At 42.7% G+C, this 25553-nt stretch overlaps 1 protein-coding gene across 2 annotated transcripts in view; it reads right to left on the reverse strand.

Moving 5' to 3' along the window:
• Positions 1 to 253: 253 nt before the first annotated feature.
• LOC135260946 (1-phosphatidylinositol 4,5-bisphosphate phosphodiesterase delta-1-like) overlaps positions 254 to 25553 on the reverse strand; it is a 30179-nt gene continuing 4879 nt past the window's right edge. For both annotated transcript variants that reach the window (XM_064346702.1, XM_064346701.1), the window contains exons 2-15: positions 20920 to 21078; positions 11938 to 12166; positions 11154 to 11283; positions 10382 to 10610; positions 9606 to 9807; positions 9088 to 9232; positions 8179 to 8331; positions 5952 to 6098; positions 5500 to 5659; positions 5232 to 5348; positions 4739 to 4917; positions 3559 to 3691; positions 2933 to 3082; positions 254 to 2279 (exon numbers count right to left, since the gene is read on the reverse strand). In XM_064346702.1, the coding sequence (XP_064202772.1) occupies positions 2188 to 2279; positions 2933 to 3082; positions 3559 to 3691; positions 4739 to 4917; positions 5232 to 5348; positions 5500 to 5659; positions 5952 to 6098; positions 8179 to 8331; positions 9088 to 9232; positions 9606 to 9807; positions 10382 to 10610; positions 11154 to 11283; positions 11938 to 12166; positions 20920 to 21078 (2225 nt within the window). In that variant the 3' untranslated portion in view covers positions 254 to 2187. The remainder of the gene's footprint in view (positions 2280 to 2932; positions 3083 to 3558; positions 3692 to 4738; positions 4918 to 5231; positions 5349 to 5499; positions 5660 to 5951; positions 6099 to 8178; positions 8332 to 9087; positions 9233 to 9605; positions 9808 to 10381; positions 10611 to 11153; positions 11284 to 11937; positions 12167 to 20919; positions 21079 to 25553) is intronic.

Consider the following 25553-nt stretch of genomic DNA (forward strand, 5'->3'; position numbering starts at 1 on the left):
ATTAATTAGTAGGCTATTAACGCAGGGACAAAACTTCCCAGTTTCATGTGAGTAAATGAAAATCCTTGGGCTTCAGGTCAATCTACAATTTTTCTTTTCCTACCAATTAATTAATTATTGATTATTAATAATAATTCTGTTCTATCCATACTGAAATCCATAGTTGCAAAATAATGCCAAATCAATGCAATAATTAAAATCACTTTATGTAAAAATTACTTGGAATTGCAAAGAGAAAACAGTCACAAACAAGTTTTTAATAATTTACTTTTATTTTTCATTATTTTTGCAAACAGCAGTGTACTAAAAGCAAAAAAAAAAAAGATGTTGTGCAACTAGGCAACGTAGTCAAGAGTCTGTCATTTAATTAGAAAAGCTATCATATTTTAATAATTTTGTTCTAAGTATATGGTAGGTTGTACATGCATATCAATATGTGGGAAGCACGCATGGAAAATAAGCTGCCGAAACTAAATAAATGCAACTACATGATGAGGGTAACAAACAGTAGACTTGTATCAGGATTATGAGATAAGGAATTGTTTTTTTACACCAACATCTGGTGGAATTTTCTGATTGAATGGCTGATCGCTATTTTGAGACAAAGGACCAGATTCTTTCCTCTACACAGTATGCACAACATAGTGGTCCACAAAATGGATACTGTTTTCATGTGTCATGTAGCGTATAGCATATTTCACGTATATGCACTTTGATTAACACACGTCTCTGGGTTTCTATATATATATATATATATATATAAGTATTATTACTATTTTTCAAAACGGGAAAGCAACATGACAAATGCATTGGTGGGCTGGCTTTAAATCAGGTTATTTTGGGGCTTATACAAATCCAACCCATAAATGTGCATGCAGGTTTGAAGCTGTTTCATTTACAGTAAAGCTCTAAGGCACAGAAGGTGTCAAAACATGTATGCATAAAAATACCTCAGAAAAAATATTGAATCCAAGTATTTCTGACTTCAGCATGCTAAGAAAAGCCAATTCAATACAAAATATGGCTTTATCGACCTGTGTACAAACAGGTAATACCAAAAAATATTCTCCGCTTTAGACAATGAAAATAAAAATACAAGTGTACTGATACAAGTCTTTTATTGGCAAATACCTGCTTTCACAGACCCTGACTCTTAATATTCTAAGAACCTGATAGAGAATGGTTGATCACCATGAGTCCAATATCAGTATAAATCCACCATGTCTTTGAAGGCTAAAGAATATTCAGATGTTTAGATGGCACTTTGACAGGCCCTTTTCTTCCATGTTTGGCTTCAAAGATCATCAAATAGTCTGGGTCTGTGAAACTATCTTTGAGATAGGATCCTTGATTATAATACCAAGTTTAGTGTTGAATATCAAAAGCAGTGAGTAGACTATCAATTCAGAAATTCATTTCCTAAAATATTGATTTGAAAAAAAAAACAAAAGGAGTATCATGGTAAAATAGAGGCTTATTCCAAGTCACACAAAATGTTTACGAAAACATATCAAATGTATTGTTAACTATGGACATAGGTGATAGCTATAAACACATCAAAAACAGTCATATGAGCAAAAAGTTCTGTATCCCAGAGTATTTGTTCCTTTTAGTATGCTATGATTGTAATCATGTTTGTAATTTATGCTGAATAATCACAATAAACTAACAAAAACACGAATTGTAAGAGCATATTCAGTTTCTGGTGAGCTGCGTTATTATAATTGCAATAGCAATCATCAGTGACGCTAAGTCTGATCTAATTAGCGTGTCTCTTCTGGACTGTGAACCGACATGATTGTTAGCGCAAGAACTGGGCAAGATTCAGTGGTGTAGTGTTTCTTTAACGTCAAGCATTCTGAATCCTGTTGATATCCCTGTGCCTATAACAGCATTTTGAATCCCGTGGACATCCACATGTCTTTAAAATCTTTCATTTCTGAGTCCTACTAATATCTCTGTGTCTATAAACACAACATTTCATTAGAAGCATACTAAAACTAATCTATTTCTAAAAACAGCAAACTGAGTAACCAAAATGACTTTGCATCTGTTGATTCTGAGAATAAGAAAAAAGGTTAAAAAAATTACAGATGACTGCAGTGTGTAAAAACAGGTTGTGTGGAATTCCTTTGGAAAGCACACAGATTTTGGCTTTTAGATCTGGGGAACAGGAGAGGGTGTGGCTTATTGGGCATCAACCGCCATCATGTGCACAAACAGTCCCGCTGAAGCCATGACATCACCATTCTTTGAGAGCAGGGGAACGTGCCGGTATCCTGAGGAAACATGATGTGAGGGTCAGGTGATGAAGGAAATGTTTGGAATGGATTTGGAAAAAACCATAAAAGGGGCATAATATATGAAAAATCTGCTGCTATTACACAGCATGTTGAAATGATGATTTTTACATATCAAAATTACTAAATATGAGAGAAGAATGTAAAAACATTTAAATAGGGTTAAAACAAGAAACTGTCCAGTGAATGTTTTTATCTTGTATACAAATATAATTGAACCTTTGAAATAAGAAGGAAACAATCATGTTCTAATAATTACATTAAAATAAAATAAAAATAATTTTCATTTATTTCCATTAGTCCTCTTTATTTCTACTCAATGAATATTGTCAGCTTAAAATAACAACTATTTACACGGGCCAAAGAAGATGTGGTTCAATTGTAGCCACCTTTTCCGAAGAAATCCAAAAACAAAAGCAAACAGTCAGGGAAAAAGGACAACTGACCACTACAGCCTACAAACTGACAGGAAGTTCAAACACTAAGGCTTGAGGGGCCTCTGGCACTGATTTAGTTAGAAGGTAGCAAAAAGTGCTGTTTTATCCTACGTAATGAAAGCATGTTCGGAATTTCATCTTGAATGTGAAGTGGCTGTGTTCCGGTGGGGGGTGGGGGGTGGAGAGGGGACTCACCGTTCTGTAAACTGGTGAAGGGCAGGGTGTACTGTCCGATGAGATCGTTCTGAGACGTGGAGTCGTAGTCCTCCACCACAAAGCGCACCATGGCCAACTCTGGCACGTACACCTCGAACTGGAACTGTGCGTTCCACATGGGGTTGAACCCTGAGGAGAAACCCACATGACTGTCAGGACCTGGACGGGCGTCTGACGGAATACCCACATGATTCCTCAGATGCTGCTTTTATGCCCTTTTACTGGCTTAAGCCCCGTTAGTTGTTACTCCTTGTTTTTATTACATCACCAATTCACATTTGCTTTTTAGATGGCTTTCTCCATGCCAAATAGCAGATGCTTCTCATGTATTATTCATTTGATATAGTTGGATATTTCACTGAGGCAATTCTGGCTAAACACCTGGCTCCAGCGTCAAAAGGGAATACATCACCCAGGATTCAAATCAGCAAACTTAATGAAACAGTCACCCCAATACTCTAACTGCTAACCTGCACCGCTGCTTTTATGGGCCGAAACTGCCTCCCTTCTGCGCTAAACTGTGAATTTAAAGGGAATGCAATAAGGGGGCTTCCAGCTTCCAGCTTCCGGCATGGCGAAGGGGGGAGAGATGGGAAGACCCATACCATTGTTGCTAATATGGACCGTCTCTTTGGATGTGGTGTCTGCTGGTACGCCGTAGATCTCCACTCTCACCAGGGGATCCACAACGGACTTCGCGTTCTTGTTCAGTTTGGGGAGCTGTTGGGCTGAAATGATCTAATGGGACAAATTACTACGATTAACATCATCACTCCTGTGTGGGGACTGCTGAGTCCACTAATTGATCGTAGAATGTTTTCAGGAACACATTCAGAACACATACATTGCAACTGGGCTGCATAAATCTCACATAAGGTATGCCCTCGCTCAAACTGATGGATCACCAAGGCCTCAACTCAAGACCCACAGTGTAAATCATAGAGTTAGCATCTTCTGAAGACGGGGGATTAGGGAGTTTGGGAAGAACATAGCTTTTGGGCAACAAGCTCAGGAGGTAAGAGCGGTTGTCTGGCAGTCGGAGGGTTGCCGGTTCGATCCCCCTGAGCAAGACACCTGACCCCTAATTGCTCTGGTGAATGCGAGGCATCAATTGTAAATGGCTTTGGATAAAAGCGCTATATAAATGCAGTCCATATAACTGGGTTATTCAAAATACAGGGCACTTGGAGCTAATTACTGCTTTGTTGCACATTGGCCACTAGGGGGAGCACAGAGCCACTTTTTACAACCATCTTACTATGTCCCAATGGTGAAATTACATGCTGTTTTGAGTTATGTTCTGTAGTTTTCCTGTTGTCAAACAGGGGAACTATAGAACAGGTTGTTACTCTACTAGAGTAATTACTGAACAGTTGTTACTTTAACTTGAACTTGGAAGGTCCTGGAGCAGAGCTGGAAAAATTCAATTTTATGTGTATAGTTACTGTGCTCATAAGAACACTTCACAGGAACGAGAAGTAGGAAACATTAGAGAACAAGCCGGAATCCCTGAAAATCCAGCAAGTGAGGTAACAAAAATCTGAAGTGAGAATAAAAGAATAAAAAAACACTCAAACAGTTGTGAGAAAAACCTCCCCAGTGGCAAGAAATCTAAGGAGGAACCTGGATATAGAGGGAGAGCCCCTCCACGACTGGCCAGCCTGGTAAAATAATGCAAGAAAAGCTAAATGGTAATATGCAGTTTGTGGGGAACCTAATGGAGCACATATGCAGAGTGGTCAGGATAAGCATGCATATATAAACGGTGCTGTGAGATTCTCTTACCATGACGTGTAGAATCTTGTGCTGAAGCCACTCGCCCTTGGTGAGTGTTATGGGGTCAAACTCGGAGGCAGGGTCCCGCAGGTAAGCCGGCTTCAAGATGTACCCGTTAAAGCCATTGGGAAGGAACCGGCCCTGGTTCAGGTCCAGCTCCGCAGAGGGTGTCTGGAAGTTCAGGGCCACTGGGTACCAAGTGGTGAGAGTTTGGTCAGTGGTGTTCAGTGTGGTCAGAGAAACAGATTCTTATAATAAAGGTCCAGTGTGTTCGTTTGTGTGGTGCATATATTTTGACAGGATTATGTCTCGTGTTCAAACCTCCTGATCAAAAAGAGGAAGCTTATCTGTACCATTAAGACATCGCCACTGACCACACTTCCTGCTCTGAGCGTGTGTGTAAAAGGCACAAAACAGTAGCTGGACAGCTCGCTGCCCTGTGACCAGAAACACAGGTTTAGATCAGAGCTTCTTGGAAGTGGATGAAGGTGAGCGTTCATACCTATCTGGCAACCGGCGTTCCACAGTGGCACTGGGTTATAGTTGGAGGAGTCTGTTCGGGAGCCCGCAGGGTAGACTCTGCTCAGCTTGCTGATATTGTGCTGAATGAATTCATTTGCTGGAACAGAGAAGAATTTCAGTATACAGCTATCATACAAAAAGTAGCCAATATTTAAAGTTAACATTGGTTTCATTGTAATATAACTACTAGCTAACATCAGACGAGAAAAGCGGAGAATGTTTGGGTCACGGTGGGATGTATGCAGTACCTGACTCTTCAGCCAGCTTTACGGCTTTTCCTTCTTTGAAAGACGACATCTCATAGAAGTCCCGGTTGTCTGTAGCATCCTCAAAGCCATTGAAGTGGACGCTCTTGCAGTAGATGACGATATCAGAAAGCTCCTTCGCCAGTTTCAGCTTGGTCTTCTTCTGCAAATAGAAGGGTTGTGGGTGAAATTGGCGACCTTATGACAAGTGAATGGGTGCAATATGCTACCGTCCTCCCCGCTCACGCAAAGTCTCACTTAATGATTCACTTCATACTTAATGATTCATCATTCACAGTGCAGCACATGAACTATCACAAACAGAAACCGAGTGTTCCTAACAGGATTATTATTTCACAGGGACTCAAATCCCCAGGCAGTTACTCAGTCACAGTTCTAGTTGGGTGAATCTCTTTGAAGCAGTGGACTGAGTCCAGTCTGGAGGTGCAGGGTACCTTGGGTTTTTTCTCCTCATTCCCCTCTGCTTCTGCAGCTTCATCGTCCTCAGACACACTTTCGTCCTCCACATTGTTCTCAGTGGTATAGAAGGCATCCAGTTTGTTCAGACGCTTTCCTTTGATCAGGAACCGGCCTTTCAGGTCCTATGGAGATGAATACACGCACTTCAATCATGTCCAACACTCGCATTATCCAATCGCAGCCTGAGAACACAGACCTTGGAACTTGGCATTACCAAATAAGGAAAACATGGATACAAGTGAGAAATGTTCTCTCCCAAATTTGGGCTGGCCACCTGTGTCTCTTGGGTCACTGCCATACCAACCACACCCACCATGTAGTTTCCACATTCAGGTGAATAATGAAGACATTGTGCATTGTACAATTATATTGCTTCAAATCACCTTGTCAAATTCCAATAGCCTATATGCACCTAGCTGTTTGTAGCGTTGAGTGAAATATAATTATGGTTATTTACACATCTGAGTTATCAGCAGATGTAGAGGATGGCCAAACCTGTTTTGGTTTAAAGCTAAACTGAATTACAGAGATTCATGTCAGCATCGACAGGTTGCAGGGTCAGGCTGGTGCACCAGCACAGCCCTTGGCTAGAGTGTCCAGAGAGATTACGTATGACCTTAAGGTGACATGTCAGGAGTAAAAGTATGGTGTGTTTAAATGGATGCAGAAGCGACCAATGAATGACAACATCATTGAAGCTGCAATGAGACACCTGATATCAAGTATTCTTCTAAAAGAAAGCAGCAGAAAAGCCTGTTAATAGCTGTGGTAATGGCCAAACACAGACACTCCCTCTGCAGCCAGTGGGGGAAGGAAAGATAAATATTATGTAATGTGTAATTGGCATACAAATCCCCTGTAGTCAAAACATCATCATAGTCATTACAAGTTTTTTTTTAGCGTAACCTTAAAGGTCATTTCACGGTGTGGACGTGACAGGATGCTGCAGACGGATTTTTCTGGTTGGACTCTGAACCTGATTAGGCTTCCATGTTCTCATAGTGTAAATTTTCAACAATGTTTACAGTGCATCATACAGTGGCTAGGGCACACTTTTTCACCTCTTCAAGGTGCACAGCCAGATGGGTTTTGCCTCAAAATGGAGCTGGGCAAAAAGCCCGTAATGCATTTGCCAAAACTGGGGCGACAAATCTCAGCTCTTGGTGAGCTACAGTAGATGAAAGCCATCTGCAGACATTCCCAACATTTCTCCAGAGGAGCACTGAAAGGTCCTGTCTAAAAGTGATCGCTAAAATTCCCCATGGCACCTTTCTCTGAAAATCCGAAGGCTTCACAGCCTGTTCCTCTGGATCAAATTCATCGAAGGCCACTGCTCTGCAGCCTGTGTAAACGTACACTTTCCATGAAGAGAAGCTCAGATTCTAGCTCTGTTCCCCACCACACGATGGCGCCATGCCTAATGTGTGATATGAGGTATTTCACTGCTGACTGGATTAAGTGTGCAATGAGAGAGACGCAAAGGGAGACAACTGAAGGTGTGGGTATAATGAGCTCACGACCCGAGGTGTTTTTTTCTGATATAAATCACCTGCACTCACAAAAATAGATCAGGCATGTCTTTCTGCCCTGGGTCTGTGCTGTGACGTTTAGTTGCAAGTAACAAGGAGCATAAGCTGAAACCTAGATCTTGTTTCAGGTGATTAGAAGGGCAGGGTGTGGCATTTTCTAGCAGCAAAGTGTCCTACAAAGAACTGTAAGTATTGACTGAGTGTGAAACCGTTAAACCAGTGGGTGGTGAAATTGCAAGAGCCAGCCAATAAAAAAAAACAAACAAACACTCCTAACTTCGAATGTGTGCCATTGACTTCACAACTAAGAGAGATTCTGTTTTTAAAACAGAGAAAGTAACTGTGACCCCATGCCATTAACAGGCACAGACTGTAAAACTTTATGAACTTAAGCCCTTATCATAGACAGTCATTTCAAAACCAATATTCTTTTGAAGCCTGTTGCACCTTCTTAAAACATTAATCATATCTGACTTTGGGACAGGAAACATAAAGAGGCTACAGTCTCGCTCTGCAGCTGCCCAATATAATGAAACAGTTAATATATACAGTATTTTGTCAAATTTAAACATAAATTATGTGACTATAAAAAAACGTAGCGGTTGTTCCGTGTGTGGATCACTGCAGCTGGGTTTAGGAGTGGCTGAAGAGTAGGAAATGGAGGAGTGCTCACCTCAGGAGAGGGGAAGTCTGTGGGCATCTCTTCCCCCAGGGGGGCTGTGACAAGAGCACTGCCCAGGATGGAGGTCATGTGTTGGGCCATGAGCTTCTGCTGCTCCAAGCTGCAGTGGTTCTCCAGGGAGATGATCACAGGGTACTCTGAGGTCTGGTGAGGTAAGGACACACAGTAATGATGACAGGATACTCAGGTCTGGGGAGGTCAAGAGACACAGTCACGTAATGACCACATTGCACACACTACCTCAATCATGTATAGGAGAATAATAAATATATCAAATATATCTCAATATATACATATTATATATTATATTATATAGCTCATCATTAGGGATGGGTATCATTTAGATTTTGCCGATACCGGTGCTAAAAACAATACTTTTGAAATGGTACCGGTGCCAGAACCGATACCTTCTTTAAAATAAAGATCCAACTGTGACATTAAGAACATTTTTTATTGCAAATGCAAAAATATATCTATTTAATAATTTATTTGTTTAAATAATTTTATAATGTACACTTATTTGCTTCTGGCATTTTTTTTTCCCGTCCTGAAGTTTAACTTTACTAGCTTGCTAACGCCACATGCTGTCACTGACTAAGTTGACAGAGCCAGTGTAACGTTAGCTAGTGAAGGTGTGTGGTGGAAAACATATTTCAGTCGGCAGCTCAGGGAACTGGTGGCATAGTGGTACTGGGTTTCGGTGGCCAACACTACTCGTTGCACTCAAATTATTGTACAAATAGAAGGGAAACGTGGAATGCACTGTAATTAAATTTCAATCTGTAACTGTCCAGAACATCAAACACACTGCACACTGAGGTGCAGCCTGGCTAACACTGGAGCGAGTCAGATTCAGTAAGGCACCGTGCAGGCGTGAGAACGCCACAGCCCCTGGCTCACCTTGAAGGCGTACTCCTTCAGGGCTTTGATGACATCTTTGAAGAGGATCTTGGAGGTCAGGGTGTAGCCGTGGTAGATGACCGGTTCACCCTGTGACCCGTCCCAGCAGTCCAGCTCAACACAGCGGCAGCTCTTCATCAGCGCCCTGAGGAAGACCACGGCTGTCAGGGTCATTTGCCGAAAAGTGAATTACCTTCTACATCTGTGAAAGAGGTCTGATCTCTGACCAATATTATAAAATAGCATGTGTTCAAATACATCATTTAAGGAAAATGATATTTAAGGAAAAAGCAGATATATTTAAAAATAAGCAACACTTACATTAGAATTATATTAGAAAATATACCAGTTTTACTCAGTGTTGCATAAAATACAGAACATGAAGCCTATATTAACACATATAAAGGCAGTTTATTGAAAATATTATTTAATAATACATATTTAAAGATGAATTTAAGACGCTGGCAGGGCTCTGTGTATTTATGTCCTGGAACGGGCTGTGGAGATGCTCTGCTTACCGAATGTAGGCTTCAGTGCTGCTGGGGCCCTTCAGCTGGTCCTCCATCAGGTAGGTGTTGTGGGAGGAGGAGATGAAGTACTGGTTGAGGGGCTGAGTCATGTCCTGGTATACCCCCTTGTGGGCAGGGTTAAAGATCAAACCTTCTTCACTGTGCAGGTACATCAGGAAGCCGTCCTGGGTCATGTGCTGCTTCTCCTTGGCTGAAATTTCAGAGTGTGGCAGACGTTTCGGTTATATTGTCGCCATCTTATATCGGAAGTTAGCCACTGCATGTTTAGGTGGGTGTAATGCCTGTAATGTAATGTAATGTGTAGCTGTAAATACCAGGTGTATAAGTGAAAATATGTCTATATAAATGGCTTTTTATTAGGGTGTATGATTACTGCTGTGATGTACAGCGCCTTCCATAATGTTTTAGACAAGGATACAGATTTTTTCTTGACTTGGCTCTGTACTCCACAATTTAAAATTTGCGGTCAAAGAATTCCGATGTGGTTAAAGTGCATCCTCATTTTTTATTAAAGGGAATTTTTTTCATTTTGGTTTCACTTCACTTTTGGTTAGGACAAATTTCTTTACTGGTGTTTCTGATTAGTCAGGTGTGTTCAATTGTTTCCTTAGTGCAGGTATATGAGAGCATTCAGCATCTTGTCTTGATTCTAGGGTTTTGAATGCCTTCGGCATTTGTCAACATGAGGTGCGTGTGTGCATGCTACACAGTAGAATGTTAAAGTCAGCATGTGATGGGAGACTCGTCAGTATGGATGTCCTCACCTGTGTCGTCCACCTCGTACTTCTCAATGAGCTTGAGGGCATCATCTACAGAGGAAGATTCCCGCTGTTCCTTGAGCAGAAAGTTGAGCAGGTCCGTGCTGCTCATTTGGCTGTTTGTCGTGGCGTACTGCCCATAGATGACATCGATCTCCTCCCGCTCAGTCAGGAGTTTGTAGAAATGCTCAATTTCAGGCCCCTCCAGGTAGCCTGACTTGGAACGGTCACATTTCTGTGAAATTGAAGCACCTCAAATTAAACACATCTCTGCAGAAAGCCGATATTTTTCAGAGCCTAGACGCTCAAAAAATTGCCGTCAGCCTTAAAGGCATACTATGCAGGATTTTTACTTGAAAATGTTATAAAATAAGCATGCCAAGGGATATCTATAATGCACTGGCAATCTCTATCTTTAAGCACTTTCCCCAAATTTGTGCACCTTTTCTTATTATTCTAACATGTGTTCAGGACGTTTCTGGGTGTGGCGCACCTGTATGGGGAGGGGCGGGTGTGGCTACAGCTCCTGTTGTTTGGGATCAGATTTCAGTTGAGTGCTTGTTGCTATAGCTAGCTAGCCGCTGTAATGGCCCAGATATACACATCACCTCAGAAGTTTATCCAAAGCCTCGCCGTCTCACACACAGGCCAGAGAAAGGCCGTGGCGTTTCCCAGAATGGGTTCTCAGAAGCTGGCTTGGTATCCACCCTCACTTTGGGGGCAGAACTGGAAACACGGGGTCAGCCAGGGCGACAGCATAGGGTCCGAGCCTCCTCACCTCAAACAGCATCTGGGCGTAGTCGTCGTCCACCTCGATGTTCACCTGCTGCAGGAAGTGCTTCAGCTCTTTCAGGCTCATCTTGCTGTCGCTGTTCTTGTCTGCTTTGCGCATGCAGTTGTAGATCCAGCTGAGCTTTAATGTAAGGTCAGCTTGCATGGATTTTGGATCATAATGGCAAATTGAATATGATGGTGTACGATTATATGATGCACTTTCTTTCAGGGCCTGCAGAAACGTAAGTTTTTTCCTTCAGCCCTCTTTGGTACAATATGTTAAATATAGTGTTGGGTAAATTACTCTCAAAGCATATTTGTACTAACTACCAATTACTTCATCAAAAATAGTAGAACTATAGCAAAGCTACCCGAAAGAGAAATGTAGCTGGAAAAACTACAATTACTCAATCTACTTTGTAAAAAAATTGTTTAAAAATATCATTACCACGCTCCCCAGGCATGTGTGAGCAATGCCTTCTTTTTGCACATGGGAAGAACCACTATGCAACTTTGCACATGAGGAGAACCAGCAATGTGTGGCAACTGGCAGTTCACCATTGGCAACTATAGTGGAGCGAAGTGCTTCTCATCAACCAGGATTAGAGAGAAAATGAGAGAAAGGAGGTGGTATTTGGCCAAAGGGGTTTGGTCAAGGGGGTTAGGGCAAAAAGAATTTGTTAGTTCCTGTATGTATTTTTGTATGGACTGTATGGACTTTTTTTGGGGGAAAGAAGGGTGGATTTCCCTGTTGAGGGAGTGCGTTATCTGACGATGTGGAAGGATACTGCTCGGTGTTCTGCTGGCGGTTGAGGTTGCGCATGTTGCTGATGACCTTCTGCAGGGCGGTGACCCACTGCTTGGCCTCCTCCTCGGAGCTGGCGATCAGGTCCAGGTTCTTCCGCCGGCCCTTGAAGATGATGGAGAAGCAGCGGTTCTCCACCTGGTCATCCGTGTACTTCTGGAGCCCTTCCGACTGCCGGCCCGCCCGCACCGCCTCGATGTCGTCAATGGAGACTGCCGGTGAGATTACAGAGCCGCCATGTTAGGACCTGACCTCCACCATGCCCCGCCCCGCCCTGGGCTCCGGGTTCGAAGAAGCCCAGAAAGGGAGCAGAGGGGACAGTGAGAGACAGGATGTGGGAGAGAGAAACGGAGAGAGACAGAAAAAGGGACAGGCCTCCCTGTGGTCCACAGCTGGCCCTGCCAATTCCCTTTATCGACAGGAAGCGTCTGCAGCTGTGTGCCCGCTAACCAGCCGCGAGGAAGAAGCCCGTGAAGCGTGGCAAACACAATTTCGCATGCAGCAGCAAAAGGCCTGCTCTTAATCTTTTAAGGGGATCCCCTATGTGAATTTTACAGAAAATAGCCACAATTTTCATTCATCCATTTTACTTGGGACTGATATGAAAACCAACATTATCTTCTTGTGAAAGAGTTTAAGAGAGGTTGGCCATGAGTAATCTGGCCAGACAACGATTCATGGGATGGGGTGGTGGTGGGGGGAGGGGGGGTGGGTGGATGTGGGAGGGGGTGACACGGGGACACCACAATGAGCAGCGCAGAGGAAGTGGGAACTATCTCAACAAAAAACATTTGTTAGGTGACAATGAGAGTCAGGGCTTCCTCCCGAGCTTCCTATCAAAATAAGAGCGTTTTGGGAGGCCCATCGGCGCTTCCCTGCTCACAGCAGCGGCTTGTTTTTCCTGCGCCCTGAATGCTGCGGATTCTGATGCGCCCTGACGCCGCCACGCCACTACGCCACTGCTGCGATCGTCTCCGAGCCTGGCGCCCGCTGCCTAATTCGTTTCTGTTCAGTCAGGGGTCCAGACAGATTCCATCGCACACAATGGACTGTTGTGTGAGCAAAGCAATCCTCCCAGAGTGATAAGGGGTGTATTCTCATACCGTATGTGGGAAACATGTATTTTTTCACAGGGTAACCACATTGGCTGCGCTTACTGATCGACTTTCAGAAAGCGTGTGTTATTTGTGCGTTGCCGTCATGCGTCACGCCAATATCCATTTGTTCTGGTGCCAGCACCGTGCAGCTGCTAAAACACTAGTCTTGTGTCAAGAGAAACTGTTCTTGGTTTTGTTTGATTCTGTTACTGTGAGTGAGGTGCTGAGCAAGCATACATCTACCTGGACATTTGCCAAAGCAAATATTGAAATTTTATTTTCATGTCAGTAAAAAAAACAGGTTTGCCTGTGTTTGACATGCAAAGTTCTCAGGAAAATACTATGCTTGCATGTACATTAGAGAGAGCTAAGTGCACAATATATTTTTCATAATCTTCTCTGTTAAAGTGGTCATGGTGGCATCCACGTGAAAGAAAGCAGTCTTTCCATTTCCAAATGCCTCACAGGTCTTTCTGTGGTGCTTTTTTGACCTTTTCCATTACTAAAGTGTGCTTTTACAGAAGTACATGCAAGAAAGTTTAATCAAAGAGGCATTTATCACCAAATATCACCCCCTACATTAATGAAATAGGCATATTAATTATTAACTGTGTAGACATCATGAAATAGTGTGCAACCTGCAATTCTACAACTGTATTTTAACTATGATACGTGTCAGATTCTACTTTTAGCGTATTGTCTCTGTGAAATAGCAGTTGTAAGGGTTCTCAAGTCTGTGTCTAATCTTGCTCATGAATGTATTGCCTCTTTTCTCTCTGGGTTGCTGATGTAATAGGAACACAAGGGCAATAAAGAAACATTGCCATGGTAATTATCATGTTCTCATGCTCTACTTCGTATTTATGGTGTGGGAATAAAGGAAAAACTTCTCCTCTATGGCTCTGAAGTGAAATAAATTGATGACATGACAGTAGCCAGTAGCCTGGACATATTTATGTCACATTATTGTGATGCTAGCACAGTGGCAATTGACTACCGTCCTGCAGGTTTCCAAACCAAACAAAACACACCTCATTCAACAGCTACAGATCTTGTTGAGCTGCGTAGTCAGGTGTACCATGTTATGGTTGAAATGAAAATCTACAGGACGTTAGATCTCCAGGAACAGGTTTGTTTACCACTGTGCTAGCCAATGGCACTGTGGCACAGAACATAGTTCCAGGCTGTTCTGCAATGAAAGTGGAGTGGAACTGAAAGCTAGAGGAGTGTAACAAATGGCTAATGGTGTTCTTCAATCCTGAAATTAAACACATATTCCTGTGAACCATGATGCACACAATACTGGAGACCAGTCAGAATACCTGGCCAACAGAGCCAGCTCTAGGATTCTGGTGGGATTTTAGTGGGGGGGGGAGCAATTGCACAGCAGGGAACTGGTGCAAAAGCAATAGCATCGAAAAAGCTATTTGCACCCTGTGAATACTGCAAAATGAAAATGTTTTTTTTTTTTTTTAATATTGAAACATGATTTGTGCGGCCCATGGATGGTTGCGACCCTAAACGACCACATAGAGTGTTTACACCAGCAGCCGGCTCTGCTGGCCGAAATGAAATGTGAAGCTCGTCACCGTGAAGGAGTTTTTTGGCTGAGGTGTGGTGTGGCTGTGCAGGACGACGGTGTTTTCAGTGTGAACGTCCTGCTCTCCCTTCACCGGGAGGACACAGGCAAACCCGAGCTGGCCTCCGAAGGGTCAGGGCTATTGTTTTGTGACATAATGCGCGGAAGTGCGAGTGCGTGTGCCGCAGTGGGTGATGTCATCTGAATTGGCCCCGGGGCCAGAAACATTTACTCGGCCCATTCATGCCTAGCAGCACCAAGTATCAACAGCCAACCGTAACGGGGCCAGAGGTTTTTGTGTGAGCAGTGGTGGGACATGGTTCAGGAGCCTCGAAACAGGATGATGACATCATTTGGTGATGAACCGTTGTCAGACGCTCTCTCCTCGAGAAGGACAGTTGCCCTCAATCACTTGGGTCAATGTGCTACTGGATAAACAACAACATTCAGGAAATAGTATTTGGCAGGCGTGCGTGCAGAGCACAGAATGGAATTCAGTCAAGGTTTTCACACCTCCGCAGAAGACACGCTAAAACGATGAGCTTACGGGATTTAAGATCATGCGGTAATGCACTGTTGCATTGTGTCTTGTCACCATCCAGATTCTTACGATGCGTTCCAGCTTGCGTCATGCATGCCTTAAAGGGATGGCAAATCCTTTCGCCTGAAGCCCTGCCTACATCTGCGATATGGAAGTACGTAAAAACCTGCTTTTACATGAACAGGTTTTTATGTACAGTGCCCCATCTCTGCACTTAAATCTTTGTGACAGCCTGGACAGTGTTTTTTTCTCTCTAGATTAGTTTGGCTAGAAATCCTTTTTAGTCTTTCCTTGTTCCGTTCCAGTTCCAGATTCTAAATCGTTCTTTAGCTCTATATTTGGCATTAGTAGCTAGTAGTAATGTTTTTATTATATAGTTTGTTAATTTTTAAGATTTAGGTAGTTAGGCTAGTTTTTATAACTGTTAGGGTTAGGGTTAGGGTTAGGGCTTTTCCAATTGTAACGTCACTTTTTTTTTTTTACTAATTAAATACTAATTGCAGTATTTTCCTATTTTATTTTCACTTGCAGCAAGTAGGCTAAGTCTGACTGTTTTTTAATGTCAGCTGAGATTGCTAGCTTGGGTTCACTTTTATCCGTGCCTGTCAGAGCACTACCAAGTTACTCACAAAATGATGTCATTAAGATTGCTTCTGTAACTGAATGTTCAAAATGTTCACTGTTCAGTTAGTCTACTTTCTATGGTCATAGATCATAATTTAGTTCCTTACCGGGGGAGTAAATAAGATAGAAGATGTCAGGGAATGATAACAGTTACAGGGAATGATAATGATAAAGTTCCTTCCTGAAGGGCTTTTAGCCACAGGGGAATAGCAGAGGTGCAAAAACCAGAGTCAGAAAGTAAAAGTCTTCCCAAGCAGCATTTTGTTCCAATCACCTGGATTAGCTAATTAGAACAATTCAAGCCAGGAGGTAGAACTGAATTGTGAATTGTGAGTTCACGGGTGGAAGAAACACATGGCAGGACTTTTATTTTCTGACCCCTGCACTTGCCGCCTCAGAGATGGAGACACTGCTGCATCGCACAGCTGCCTGAGGGCACAGTGTATTCACCTGACCCACTGACGTTTAGCGACCACAGCACAGAACGCAACACAGAATGGCCTAGATTAGCGCAGAGTGGCTTCTGGCTCAACCAATATTAAAAAGAACTGTCAAAGTCAAACTGTAGAATTCAGATTGTGATGTTTCATGGGAAACTGAGACTGAATGAACTCCTGTTCTGTTTTGCACAGTTTGAGTGGCAACCACCCAGGATGAGCCTAATGAATGACAGGTTGAGGCTAACCAATCAGAGCTCATTAAATGTGAGAATCTGCAGTTCATGAACAGCTGGAAGAGATTGGAACCTGTTCCAAAACAGTTGTTCTTGTGTGTTTGACTTATTAATGTTGGCAAACAACAGAAGTGTTCTGCCCCTTAAGCTGAGGGTTAATTGCTGTGGTTAGTCCAGGTAAAGGTTCAAAGGTTGTGGATATTTTATCAGAGCTGTGAAACAGGGTGGGGTTTACATGAGCACTGGCTCAGAACAGTATTATGATGAGGTGTGTGTGTGTATGTGTGTGTGTGTGAGAGAGAGAGAGAGAGAGAGAGAGAGAGAGAGTGTGTGTATGTGTGTGAGAGAGAAAGATGTCGGTCTGTGTGTGTTACAGAGAGAATGTGTCTGAATGTGTGTGTGTGCGTGTGCAAGCATGTTTTCACCTTTTTGTGTAACAGAAGCATACACTGCCATACACTAAACAGCGATATATCTGGATATCCTGTGGTAAACTAATGATTATATATTATATATATCCTCCTGAATGGCAAAGGTAACTGATAAAGAGATAAATGTTGTGTGTGTGCTCTCCTCTGACTTTCTCTTATCTTTCTTTTGTTTATCTCACACCATAGTTTGTGCTTTGCAATAGGGAATGCTGCTTGGATTCGAAGAAGGGCTTCTGTTGTGCCTTAGTCTATGATTACACCCCAAACAAAGCTCATTCCTCTACCCTAACAATCTCTGCACCAAGGCCAAGTCATTTTGAGATCCCCATATTTTAAACAGACATTCCTGCCATAGCTAGTGTAATGAGGAGATGATTATCTGATCATACTTTACACTGAGCTTATCAAACTTTCAAGAACATGTATCTTCACAGCTATTTAATTTATCCACTCCACAGTGGGAAATGTGTGACTGATTGACATGAGGCACTAGGCCAATGTAAGGCCAATGCAAGGACTCCAAATCTACGAAAAAATACATTAAGAATATGCTATGAACAACTAACTTGAGCATCAAGCAGAGCCCTGAACAGGGAACCCTGTGTATATGCTGGTTTCTGAGACTGAACAGTACACTATGCGATAAAACAAAACGTTTTTCACTGTAAGACGGTCCTTCTTCTGGCCACATGCCAGCAAAAGAGTGTCCATTGCGTGCCATGTTTACTGTACGCTTTCAGAGGAAACCTTGCGACGGCTGAACTTAATTCTGTAAGAATGCATGACTGAGCTGAATCGGGCATTCAGCCACCATTTTCTAATGATTAATCGCCGCACTGCCATAAAATTTCACAAGCTTACAGCTGGAGCAAATCCACATTGACCAACCTTTATTTTATTTGCAAGTGTGGCTAGTATGTGCAAGGCAAGATTCGGTGTGGAAATAAAGCATGTGATATTCCAAAAGTCCCTGTGAAATTCCCAAATGTTTGGACTTCAGATGGAATAAAAAAATAATCAGCCCACCCTCACCAAAAGGAATTGTTTGTTAAACAATAGTATAAATATTTACTCAAACATGAACACACATCAACAGTGGCTGAAGCTAAAACTCTATGGCGGAAACTCAATTATGGACTATTCTCCTAAATATGCTTCGAAAATTATATGTTATCTCTGCAGATTCTGTGCCACACCCACCCCTGTCCAAAATCAAAACAAAACAAAAAACTTATGAAGATTACAACTCATTCATAATTCACCCAGAATGAGGAGAGGAGAAAACAAAGAAAAAAATTCACGTGGTTGTTTTTGTTCCTTTGCCCGGTTGCCGTTCTATCTCGTCTTTGCTACACCCACAGTAAACAGCATCCATTGCCAAGTTTTCCGAACAAAGCCTATGTTCTTGGCATCTCCATGCCTGTGAAACACAGTCTTGGGAAATGCAGTTCTGGGACACTGGGAAATGTGGCCCTGGGACACTGGGAAACGCGGTCCTGGGAAACTGGGAAACGCGGTCCTGTTTACACTAGGAAACACGGTCCTGAGACACTGGGAAATGCGGTCCTGGGACACTGGGAAACGCGGTCCTGGGACATTCAGTCCTGGTGAGAGGACACTAGAGCTGGGCCTGCTCCACTGCTAGTGAAGGGTGGAGAGATCTGGGCCTCTGACTCTTTGTTTTACACAGACACATTGGATTAAAGGGGCCTGGCAGAGATAACAGAAATGGTCTGTTATGCCTCTCCACCCCTCTCCCCTCCCCCACCCCAAATGGGTCTGACTCAGTAAGAGCGCTAAGTCTGACACAGTGGCACCACGCTGTATGTCTGATGTGTGAGGACTACAGACAAATCTATCCCTCCTCCTGCTGCGGATTCCCTTTCTCCCGTCCAAACAAAATGCAGTGAGCAACCAGGAGAGTTGGAAGGGTCAATGGGAGAAATCTGTCTAAATCCAGATTGGTAGGATATGAGCCATTTCAGTCTGATAACAAAATGGGCCGTGACAACTTTGCCCATCTGCATTCTGATGCTTTTTCATGATTTCTTCCACAAACCCCTCCAGCCTTGAAGGAATTTAGTTTGCTTCAAATAGGAATTTTGTACTGAATTGCTGCAACAATACCCCAAAACATTTTTCTTTGCTTCATAAAATGAAAAAAGAAACCATTAAAGTCAGAATAGGCACAAAATCAATCAAATGTTCATACCAGAGAATCAGCTCAGTCTAAATGAAATTAAAGACCAATCACGTCCATTTGTATCTAAAATGCACAATAGTAAAGAATATTCATTACAGGCTTAAAATAAAGTCAAATCAAAAGAACACTAGCCCAAATCTTCCATTGGAATTTCCTATGAAGCACTCCATCACACAGCCATGCTAAATACTTCATCCTGGCCCATATTGTTTGAGACAAAAAAAGAAAGTCATCTGTACCCCATATGACCGTATGAAATATTGCTCACTCAGAGCACTGGAAGTGAGCATGGCATTATGATATCCCTAGGAAGTTTCACAGAACCATTACTTGGCAAAGCTGCAGCCCTGAAATCTGCACAGGTCCACAGATGCTTTGGATAAAACCTAATTTCCTACGAAGGAGACAAACCCAGGCATAGACTGGTGCTATTTTGATTGGTTAATGTGTGACATCAATGGAAACTATTTCCTGTTTCAAAGAGAGGAATTCTAAAGCCCTTTACAACTTTGAGGAACAGTAAGAGCTCACTTCTGCATTTAATTCAATCTAGCCCCTTTCACACAGCTAATACCGCATCTGAGCCACCTCTGATGCGGTAACAGGTTCCCTTTCCCACAAAATTTTTAATGCAGTATTTGAGCCATCTTTACCTTTAACACACAGAACTCAACTCCCGCGAATGAATTGTGTACGTTCTGTTACCATAGTAACACACTTGATGTAGGCCCAAAGCTATAACGTTACTTGTTATAGTGCAAGTGGTCGCATTTTTTATATTAGTTCTCGCGTCCTCAATGGGTCCAGGTATTTCCTCTGTATGCCATTTTTTCGGTTGAGAGATAGGTGAGCATGAACGCAGATCTGTAACGTAATTCAAACGCCACCCGGAAAGCAGTCGTCGATGCTGCATTCCGTTCCCACAGGAGAAATGCGGTAGTCAAGGCGCCTCGAAAACACCGGGAGAGGCGTTTTCGATGCGGCATTTTAAAACCGTCGCAACGTGTTCACACAGACGTAAGTGCGGTATCAAAGCCGTCTCGAAAACTACTTTTTTCTTCTGTGTGAAAGGGGTATCTGTTGTGAAATGCGGATAGCTCAGTGTACGAACTTGCAAACCGAAGAAAAGGTTTTGTATGACCTACTTAGGATTGAGATGAATATTGTGTACCCTTGAGGAACTGACTTGATGTGGGAAAGATATGTCTGTGGTTATTAAGGACTGGTGATACTCAAAGATTCCATTTAATGAGTCAAAATCATAGATAGAAAAAAGCGCCAGTAAATGGTGAATACACCAAGTCTATTTTTTTGTCTTTCTTTCAGCTCAGCATATTTGGTTCACTTGTTTGGAAAGTGCTTGTGGCATTTGGCAATATTTGGCAATTTCTTGACCAAGTATTTCCTCTTAAAACGGATCTTTTACAAGACTTTAAAATCATTTATAGCAAGGGAAGTGATGATCCATGAACCAGAATCCAAGATCAGAATTACCCTGTTAATATCCTAACTATATCCATCATCACCTAAAAGCCAAAACTGATCCTGGATCAGCGTTCCCATTCTGAGATGCCTCATGAATTCAGGCCTGGTCGGCGTGGACTTTCTGGTCCAGAGCTTATTCATTATAACTGCTTATTCATCAGACAGAGAGCGGATCTGCAAAATGCCCCCTTCTTTCACACCGGAAAGCATGGCCCCCCGGAAGCTCACAGTGCCAAGCAGTGGCAGCCCCCCCCGGTGACGGCAGTGCAGGGGGGGGGGGTTGGATTCAGAGCGGTCTCACACACGTGTAGGTGGCCGTTTCCAGCACTCACAAGTCTGCTTGGATCTGAGGGTCTTGTGCGACTCGTGCCATATGGTCTCGCAGTCCTCCTGGAGCTTGTAGAAGCGGGTTTTCTTCCAGGAGCTGGATCGCACCTTCAGCAGGTCCCCTCCAGTCAGCAGGAACTGCAGGTCCGAGTCTCCCTCCATTCCTGGAGTGGGGGGGTGGGGGGGGGGGTATGAAGGAGGAAGCGGTGGAGAGGAAGAGGGAAAAGTGATGGGGGAAGAAAGATAGAAAGAGACAGGAGCAAAGTGAGGGTAAGAGAGGAAGAAAGAGGAGAAATGACAGATGGAGGAGACAGAGAAGGAGAAGAATGGAGGAGATGGAAGGAGAGAGGGGATGAAGTAGAGAGGGAGAAAGAGCAAATGAAGGGGAAGAGAAGGAGAAGAGTTAGCCGCATGCTTACATTACAGGTCTGTTTGCCATATTACTGCAATGGTACAAAATATTATAGGGAATATAGGATTAAACTGCTCAGAATATAGGAATATACTGGTTACATGGCTCAGTGGTATAGTAATCATTAATTCCAAATTGGAAAAGTGAGTGTTGAGTATTTCAGCAATTTCCTATGTACCTTTGTGTGTTCCACCCGCTAACCTTCCAACAAAGCTCTGCTGCTGTCTGCATGCCACAGCATGACAGATCTGACAAGCAAGGCCTGTTATCTAGCCCAGTCAATCCCCAGGGCAGCAACTCTGCTTTCCATAAGAGGAAATTCCAGCATTGCACCAAAAATACCGACGTCCGTTGGGCGTCACCTGGAGACCGTGACCTATCTGAGCACTTGACGATTTCAAGCAGATGTAGAAAACCATTTGTAAAGAATATCATCTTCACACACAAAAAGGAACACAGGCAGATGGCACTCGGGTGTTAACGGGCCATATTTCAAACAGGAATCTGTGGAGTTCTGAGATAGTTCCAGCATTCCAGCACGCACTAAGAATTCCAGAAGTAGCAGGGCCAATAGGAAGATACAAATGGGGGAGCGGGGGAGCGGGGGGGGGCACACAGTATCAGAATATTTTCATTCAAGCCTCCCATGTGCCGCTCAGAGAATGCCAGCAGGCTACTCTGGTTGCGTGCTGGAGATTGCTGATGAGGTGGCGGGCATTGCCCATTTGGCACCACTCTGTGAGCCCGCACTGCCCAAGGGTGTGGGAGGGATGACATCAGAGGCATTTTACTAGGTCCCCACAGCTCCAGCGGGGGGTGTTTACAAGTATATGGACACTGTATTGGGGGGGGGGGGGGGGGCTGACGATTCTTTGTTAGATTTTTTTAGCTTTTGTTACTTTTTATGTAGTGTGCAAGGATCAAAGTGATGACTCTAAAGTGTGAACTTTGTAGAGGTCTGTGTTGGTCACATTTACTGTTCTCTTCACTTTTATTTGAGACTGACATTCTTTTTGATAAGACTGCATAATATTAAAGCCACAGAAAAAGCGTACTCATAAAACAAAACATGACCTCACTATAAAAATGAGACTAACTATCATCCACAGTCAATGTGCTATCCTTTAAATACTGTTTGAATGCATTTGTTTGCTAGCAATTTCTCCACCATGTCAGACGTAAGTGAAACTGATTTTTAAGCCTGATTTTACTGAATTATCCCTAATGTTAGGAGACACCTTCATACAAATGAGATTTACCTGTATCGCACTTTTTGCTTATGAAAAAAATGGCTCGTACAAATTATGCAGGTCACGTATAATAGCTTATCTCTGAAAGCAGCCAGATCATTTCTACTGCAATTCACTGCCTAGGATTCAAACTTGCAACAACTGGTTCTCCAGCCCACCTTTCTAAGACATCCATAGCTCCAGCCCAGCATGAATATGTAAGTCCGAGCTGTTTGGCATTATTTGCATGCTGTGAAAACAATATATTCTGCACAAAACCTCATCAGTTTTTTTTTAAATAGAAGACTAATTGAATCCAGTGAAGTGTGGTTATCATTTTATGTTCTGCCTGTAACAGTTGCTAAGCTAGTGATGCAATAAACCTCTAGTGATGCAATAAAACTCTAATCTGCAGGTGGCTGCTATGCATCATATGGTGTTTGAAACAGGATTAAAAAACAGAGCAACAGTAGGAGGGACTGTGGTATGCCAGGTTTTTTAATGCACAGCGATCATCCACCTTTAATGATGATCAGCATAGTTTTTCAAAGTGAGCAAATAGGGATTCTGTGCTCCAGGAGCATCACAGTGCTGCACTCCACTTTTCATAATGGCACTGTTTCCATTGGGCAAGCCGTGGAGAGGGGGCTTGTTAGTGGTTAAAGAGTACTCATTAAGAATAGGCTCACCTTTTCAAACCACCATGGAGCAAGCTCCTAAAATGTTACAAGGGAGCTACAAGCATACATTGTCCCTTTCATCCTTACAAACCAGTCAACTTTTAAAGCAGAAGCATTCTCCTTGCTGAGACACTTTGATGCCCTTTACCTAATGAGGAATCGAAGCCACCCCTTGCTGTGTACTGCATGTGGATCGTTGCGTGTACAAATCTCAGGAAAGGGTCCAATTTCACATAATACCCAGATTTTCCAGAAAAATGGGAAATGACACACACTATTAGAAAAGCTTGGCTTAATTGTTTTTCTCCTGTGAAATCAATCACGGAATGTGGTGGTTTTTTTGGCCTGTCTAGGGAATCACAGCCACGAAGCAATACGAAACACCACGATTTAATAAAACTTAACATGCAGCCAGGGTATTGAAACCTGAAATATTTCCACTCTTGCTGTTGATACTTCCCATTTGTACATTAGGATGGGCTTGGTAGCACATTTTAGTTTCTTAGAACATTTTGAAAAGTGTAAAAAACTGAAACTGAGGGAAAGCATATGGTTGGGTGTACCACAGAATCAGGAATGTAACAATTATATGGCTTTGGCAAGATTTATACATGCTTGGTAAGAACAACCTAACATTTTCACTGGGTTCTTTCATATTAGCAACCTAGGTGGCCTTTATACCTTTAAATCTCTGTCATGTACTATATATATATATATATATATATATATATATATATACACACACAGACACACATGCCTGATGTACAATATTTCCAATTTAAAACTGCAACTGCAACCCCCCCCCCCACCCACACACACTGCCTGCATGGATCTATTTAAACCTGGCTGAAACAATGGCAGTAGGAATCCCAGCAGCATCCTCCAGTATGGCTGAACTCGAGGGATTTTCATGCTTGCCGGAGATGGCAAACTGTGCACACAGTGCTCTGGAATGCATGCCCCTGGGGCTCCAGAAAGAGCAGGGGCCAAATTACGGGGTAGGGAGAAGGGCCGTCCTTTCATCTTCCCCAGGGATTCCACGCACGTCTTTTTTTTTTTGCTGGGAAGTGGAACCTGGCCTATTACAGGAGTACAGGTACCTGGTGCTTTTCCTGTTAACCATTTTCTTTTTGTCAAGGTGATTGAGAACTAGCTGCTCTGCTCCACAACCTGCTGTTTCCCGGTCTGGTTACAAGCAAGCCATGGGTAGGGTGGGGTTAGTGAACTGTGTGATGTTTTGTAGATGAGCCCCAAGGCTAAAAGACTGACTAAAAGGAGTAAAGCTTTCTGGTGCTTTGCATGTGCCTCAATATATTTTTACTGTTTTCAAATACTCACACTTCATATGACTATAGGTGTGCAGCTCTCAGCGACTAAACACATTTTACACGTGTTAACAGAAGGTATGTAACAGTGGCTGTATCTTTACAACTGGCAATATATTTATATATTTATAAACTCCAGCACATCAGGGTAAATATAACCTGGCTGTAGAACCTGATGCATGTATTACAATTATTTTTAAGCAAAGCTTCAGAACACTATACAAAATACATCATTTAAAACTACAGATCCAGATCTCTAGTACAACACTGCACAACACGGGACATATAATGTAGATGTGTTGATTTCAAACCAAGCCAAACTATTGAGACGTGAAGATAAATGAGAACTGCACTTCACCATAGCTAATTCAGCACAGTTTCCTGTCTGCACCAGGTGACTGAACCAGAAGCACAAGAGTTTTTAGTCGAATACCCAGGCTAACTGCAAAATAAAGCTGTAAAATACTGGCAGCCTTCATTGTTTATCAGCTTTTACATATAATGTAAATGTACCGATATATATTATCATTAGCATGCCTAGATAATAGCTAGTCATTCTTTTAAAGCCAATTAGGAAATAATGAAGGTCGAAGATAATGTCGCATTGGTTCTACAATGATGTGTGCCTTCACACATATTATTATTATTTATTTATTTTGCCACAATAGAGATGGGTACCTGTTTGGAGGTTTCATTTTACGATTTTCCGAGTAAGAAACCACGGGAGTTGCCCCACCCACAACCCTACCCATCCCCTGGGGCCATACTTTACCACTATTACCACCTCAGAACAGTAGCCTCAACCAAACTTCTGAAATATGCATCGGTTGCGTATCTACGTATTCATCTGATTACAGATGGATCGTTTTATAAATAAATCAGACAGGATACATTCTTTAACAAAAATGTGTTCGATGTAAATTTGTGAATATACTACAAACGTCTGTAACCAATTAAACTACGATGTGGTTAATGCATAATGATCCGTAACAC

The sequence above is a fragment of the Anguilla rostrata genome, chromosome 8 (genome assembly GCF_018555375.3).
Source record: "Anguilla rostrata isolate EN2019 chromosome 8, ASM1855537v3, whole genome shotgun sequence".
NCBI classification, from domain to species: Eukaryota; Metazoa; Chordata; class Actinopteri; order Anguilliformes; family Anguillidae; genus Anguilla; species Anguilla rostrata.